Source organism: Gavialis gangeticus, unplaced genomic scaffold, assembly GCF_001723915.1.
Source record: "Gavialis gangeticus isolate Ggan-Ray unplaced genomic scaffold, GavGan_comp1, whole genome shotgun sequence".
Taxonomy (NCBI): Eukaryota; Metazoa; Chordata; order Crocodylia; family Gavialidae; genus Gavialis; species Gavialis gangeticus.
Window position 1 is genome coordinate 24,000,502 of NW_017728994.1, and position 6,000 is coordinate 24,006,501.

Consider the following 6,000-nt stretch of genomic DNA (forward strand, 5'->3'; position numbering starts at 1 on the left):
TCTTTTCTCTGAAGCAAGCACGTATTGGACACAACAATTTGCAAAGCATATAATAGGGAACTACCAAAAATCTATGCCTAAGCTAAGATACAGTCCAGTAAAACATAGCATACGCAACTTAGTCTAACTGAAAATGTAAACCAGGAAGACAAGAATTAGTTTTACTAATCCTGATGACAGAGTGTCCCGTTACAGCCAGGCTTTCAGAAAGGCTTTGTTTAAGTATTCCCGCCTCATATTCTGCTTTATAATGTAAATGTAGCTCTCTGCATTCTTTGGTGATGCTGCCTGCAACTTCCCTTAACTACATCTCCAGCATGTGTAATGATCGTCAGGTCTTTGCCAACACTTCCCAATTCTCAGTCTGGTCCTGCAGGTCTTAGCTCTGGGCTCACAGGTACATCCCTGCCTGGCTGCAGGCAAGCCACAGAGACTGCAGCCAACCCCCAGGGGTTTTGTGGGGGAGAAGGAACAGAGGAAGAAATTAACTCAGTCCCTGTCTGGCTGCAGGCAAGCTGTGGACGTGTGGCTGGTGCTGGCAAACCTCAGCTGCAGTCCCCAAGGTTTGCCAGCAGAGGGGGTAGGGAAAGGGACAGAGGGAGGAATTTGCCTCAGGAGCCATGGCAGGCCCGCATCTGGCCACACCTTGCCCCTGCTCTGGCTAGAGAGCAGAGTGGAGGGAATAGCCCAGCTCACAGGAGCAGAGCTCCATCCAGGCCAGAGAGCATGCTGGGAGAGTCTGATTTAACTTAAACCAGCAAGGGGTTTAGAGCAGACATTGTATAAACTGGTTTGAGCCAAATCAATTAAGTCTGATACTGCATTCAACCAGGTTTATCTCAAACCGATTCAGTCATTTTCAAACTGGTTTATGTGCACTGAACGTCTGTTCTGTTACAGGTTTAAACCAGTTTCTGATCACTTAAACTGGTTTATGTGCAATGTCTGTCCCTAGCCTTTGGATGGATTAAGTACTAACTTGGACATAAAAAACGCTACTTAAGGGTTAACAAGTACCGCTACAAACATTAGAACAAATCATGTCACATACAGCACTTGAGAACTTAATCAACTATTTAAACATTCTTGCAATTGCTTCTTTTGTACAAACCTGGAGATGTTGTTCTTTTTATCTATATGCAAGTAAATGATAACATCAGCTAGTCCTAATACTGTGCTGTTTTAATGGGCGACTTCCAGACAATAAAAGAAATTATACCACAAGTACTTTGTTCAACTGTTCAGAAGCAAAAAGGGACTACATCTCAGTTGGAGGCAGCCACCAATAGTTTCCTGACTGTTTAAGCAGTGGCTCTTAGGCTTTTAAGCTCGAGGCATCCCTCAAGAAACACAAGGCATCCTTTCTAAAATGGCAGCTCTCTGTTTTCACTTGTTTTCTGACTACAGATATGTAATACAATGTTTCTACTGTTGCAAAAAATTCAGATGGACCACAGCAGGGCAGAAGTGTTTTGACACTTATGGATTCCTCTTTGAAATCTCTGGGTTTATCTGGTGAATCGTGGTTGTACATCTAACAGCACTAACATTTCATGGCATCGCTGCGAGACCCATGAAAGGATCTCAAGGCAACCCAGGGTGCTGTGGCATTCTGATTGAGAACCACTGTATTAAGAATTATGACATCAAACTCCTTTTAGATCTATCGGGGTTCTGCAATGGATGGAGGGCCCCTAAACACAACATGTTCTTGGTGCATCTTCTGTTTGTTGGAGAAACAGGAGTAAAGCAGTCCATTCCTTTCACTGTCCTGCCAAAAAAGAATGAATGGGTGCAGTCTGTAGGAATCCTACCACTTCATCATTAAGCACCCGCAGTTCTCTAAATTAGAACTAATGGCCCTAGCCAACACTCCAACCAAAGTGGGGAGAATTATTCTTTAGGCATCTCAGTAACTCCTTTCCAAGTCCCACTTAAATGTAACGGTAAAAAAAAAAAAAAAATCTAAGAGTCCAGATTTTCCTTTCTCTACATTTTCCTTTCCAGGGCTCTTTTACAAATTGCTCTGAAAAAGACTGCTATAAAGAACATAAAGAATGAAGTTAAGTTTTAATTTATGGGCTGGCACTTGCTATTAGGTTAGCACTATGTAACAGGATAGCAAGATTCCCCTGTCACCTTACTCTTTTAGCAGGTGTTCAAAGAAGGCAGAGACTAAAAAACTACTCATGACTCACTGAAACAAGAGTGGCTGCTTATACTCAGGGAAGTCTAATTTTTATCATGCACTTAAAAGGTCTGCTGGCACTTTATGTCTATGAGAAGAGGGAGGAACATCCCCTGACCAACAAAGTTCTATGCCTGCCAAAGCCCTGCTATACAGACCATTATACCAGGAAATAAGTTCTTCTGCAGATAAAATTTGTGTCCTTCAAGGAAGTAAATTTTAGTATAAAAAGGCCATAAAGACAGTGGAACTAGTTCTCCAACATGGGGAAGTAGGGTGTGGTGCAAACATATTGTGGGAAAGCATAAGAAAAGCAAAACCTGGGAATAAAGGCTTTGGCTAGGGTTGAGGTAATGTTAAACTGGAATTCTTTTGGTTATAATTACCAAACCAGTGACTGACTCTAGACCAAGTCCTAATGTTCTGCTCATAGCTGGAACAAACACAAACATCTGGCTAGACAAGAAAGGCAGTCATTCGTGCAATATGAAAATGCCAGGTCTGAGCAGCCTGTGATATCTGTGGTACTTTCATGATGAGTGTGGTGTAAAAACACTTTCAGAATTTCTGTACAGAAATATTTGTGCTATTTCTTTGGAAAGAAGGCCCAGGATACTGGGCAGTCCTTTCTGCTAGTAATGTCTCTATCAATGTTTAAGAAATAGGAATAAGTAGGTTAAGGTAGTTGGTGCAGCTGTTAAACTTGCAGACACAAAGCTTGGAATATGGAATATAGAATATTAGTTAAGTTCAGGGGTCTTTGCAAAGCAAAGTCATGTGGTCAACAGCCCTTAAGAGGTTAATAATAAAAAGATCACAAAGGAGAAAACCCTACTTGCTTAACTTTTGAACTAACAAAATTAAAAGCTGCTTACTTTAGTCAGAGTCTCAACACACTGTGGGGTTAATATAGAAAAACAAAAGGCCTGACTTGGGACCTCAACACTCAAGTGGTTATAGAGCTATTTCTCAAACCATCTGAAGGAGGAATAATTTTAGTTTCAAGATTTAATACACTTGGTACCCCAAGTCCACATGTATAAAACTTCAGTGAAAGGAAAAGAAGAAAGTGTTTTCTTTGCATTGTCTATATTCCCCCCCAAAAACATACTATTTTTCCTATCTCCCAAGAAAAATTAAAGACAGCCAAAAATGAATAATTGAGTGAGAGGAAGTAAGGCTTTACCCTGACCAGAAGGAGAAAAACATGCAGTTAGCAAGTTACCATTTTCAACCTACATCTAAAAGCTGCTTGCACAAGAAAGATAGAAAACTCTTTGGTTCTGCATGATTTATGAATACACCAGATACAAAGGTGGGAAAACTAACCTTTGAGGAAGAAAAAAAAGACTTACTTTTGGAGCAAAATATTAATCTTGGATTAATTATCTTAATTTTTCTTTTTTACTTTGATTGGCATAGATCAACTAATACAAATACCTTTCTTTTTTGGAAAACATCTGGATTTTAATATACTTACCTCAAACACTGAAAGGTCATTTCTTCGATAGATTTCATTAGCTGGGGGGTGGTACCAACCACACTTCTTTGAATGCCTTAGCAAAATGTTTTTACTTTTCATATATTTAAGACAAAATTCACACAGGTAAAGCTTTGGTAGTCTGTTGAAGTATAAAGGTTATAAAGAATTTATTAATTTTAACAAAAAAATACACATGCCTCCAGCCCACTAATTTAAAAAAATCATCAGAACATATCTGAAGTAAACGGTATTTCTTCTTGCCCTAATTATGTATTATATGGAGAAAGATTAAAAACATGCATATCCATCCTTTGTTGGGAAGCACAGGAAAACTGATTTAAACTATTACCTTAAAAACACAACAATGGGGGCTTTGGTACAGTATTGATTCAACTGGGTCAACCTATGGGTATAAGTTTTTTGTTGCTTCATTAGATCATATACCTTTTCTTACCCTAATTTCTATGAGATCTCCTTGTCTATGCCATATTGCCACTTACTGACATACAGAAATTTCTAGCATTTGTCCTAGCATTATTAATGCATTTGATGGCTACACAAAGATAGTAACAATGGTTTACTCCTTTTAACCCTTACAAGTATTTCAGTGAATTCACATCTACTCCTCCCTCCATATCATTTAGTAATACGCACATACTGGGCTTTTAATTTTTCCTTGTAAATCACCCAGAATATTGTTAGTCATTTTTGTTGTTTCTCTCTGTACTTGCATCTATTTGGTAAATAAATTGAACACGGTATTTCTAGGGGCTGTTTGCTAACAACTACAGAGAAGAGCTATCAGTTGGCATGCCTTTGCATAGGCAGCCAAGAATCACATTGCCTAGTTCTGATGCCATCCTACTGTCATGAACATATTACCCACTATTATCCAGACCCCCTTAAGAGATTAAATTATTTGGCAAGTTAGAGCTTTCAACACAGTAAAAATTGAGAAAACTTACAGATGAATGAATATATTATTACTATAAAAACCCAATAGTTAACACAAGTGAAAATGATCTACCCTCTGTGCTTTGTTTGCCCTTTATTTCAGTATAACACACTCCTGGCATATTCCTTAATTTCCAGTGAAAACAATGTATCATCTACAGGTGAGGCAAAAGGAAGATATTGTTTATGGCATGTTTATACCATGTGCAAGATTTAAAAAATGCTAGTGAATTAGAAGTTTGGGGATTTACTTGAATGTATGCATAAAATTAAATTTAATCTGAAATACCGTGAAACAACAAGGTAAAACCCTCTTTCTTCTCCATTACATAATATCATTCAATAGACCTGGTAACCGTAGTACCTTGCATATTCCTGCGGGTAAGGCGAAGAGTACCATGTCTGGATCTCAAACTTTCCAAATTCAATCGCAGAAGGGTACCGTCCTGTTGTTTCACCAGTATTTTTACACCCAATTTTCTGTCAGGTATAACAAAAACAAAGGCATATTATAACAACATATGAAAGAAGAATCATTGTGCACCTTCAGTTTGACTCGTTTAAAACTAAAACGGCTTCAAGTCTCTCAGGTTTTTCACTGTCCAAAGTTTTTGGAAATCAACAGATACAATGCTATATAACCCAGACATGCAGAAAATAAGCCAAAATATGTGCGCAGCAGTAAGTCTGCCTGTAACCTCCACTCTTCCGGAAGTGGGGCTCAGCTAGGATTGACAGAGGATGGACCCGACCTAACAGGGGTATGTTCATTCAATCTCATTGACGGCCTCTGCCAAGAGAGTCTTGGCTCACATTCTGTGATGTCCTCCAGTCTCCAAAAGGTGATGAATGGTGACAAAAGGGAGTACTTGCCTTCCCCAAAAATGGATTAACCTCTCTTGCAAGCATATATCCTGAATGCAGAGGGTCCCATTTGGTACTTCTACTACTCACTGGATGTTAAAGTAAGTTAGTTCCAAGAGAAGTAAGAGTTGTTCCCTTGGTAGCTAGATTCCTTAGATAAGGTTGATGCAGGAAGATAGCAAGGATCATCTTGATCAAATCAAATAAACTTATAAAAAGTTTACACTGCTGCACTGTGGGATGGTTGGAAATCATTCTGTGCAAGAGAAGTAACTAGCAGGAAACAAGAAAAAAGAAAAGGCTCAAAAGCCAAACTCACACTAGGCAAACTCACAGGACCAAGAGATCATGCCTAACTCAAAAGTTAAAGCCCCGTACCAAGCACAATATCAGGCCCTGCACTTCACAGTTTCGTAGTTTCTAGGGTCGGAAGGGACCTGAGCAGATCATCTAGTCCGACCCCCTGCCATGGGAGGAAAGAGTACTGGGGTCAAACGACCCCAGTAAGATG

The 6,000-nt window shown here is 39.3% G+C and overlaps 1 protein-coding gene across 4 annotated transcripts in view; it reads right to left on the reverse strand.

Moving 5' to 3' along the window:
* Positions 1 to 6,000, reverse strand: part of KAT6B (lysine acetyltransferase 6B) — a 287,405-nt gene that overhangs the window by 62,890 nt on the left and 218,515 nt on the right. For all 4 annotated transcript variants that reach the window (XM_019502376.1, XM_019502377.1, XM_019502378.1 and 1 more), the window contains exons 10-11: positions 4,990 to 5,105; positions 3,669 to 3,810 (exon numbers count right to left, since the gene is read on the reverse strand). In XM_019502376.1, the coding sequence (XP_019357921.1) occupies positions 3,669 to 3,810; positions 4,990 to 5,105 (258 nt within the window). The remainder of the gene's footprint in view (positions 1 to 3,668; positions 3,811 to 4,989; positions 5,106 to 6,000) is intronic.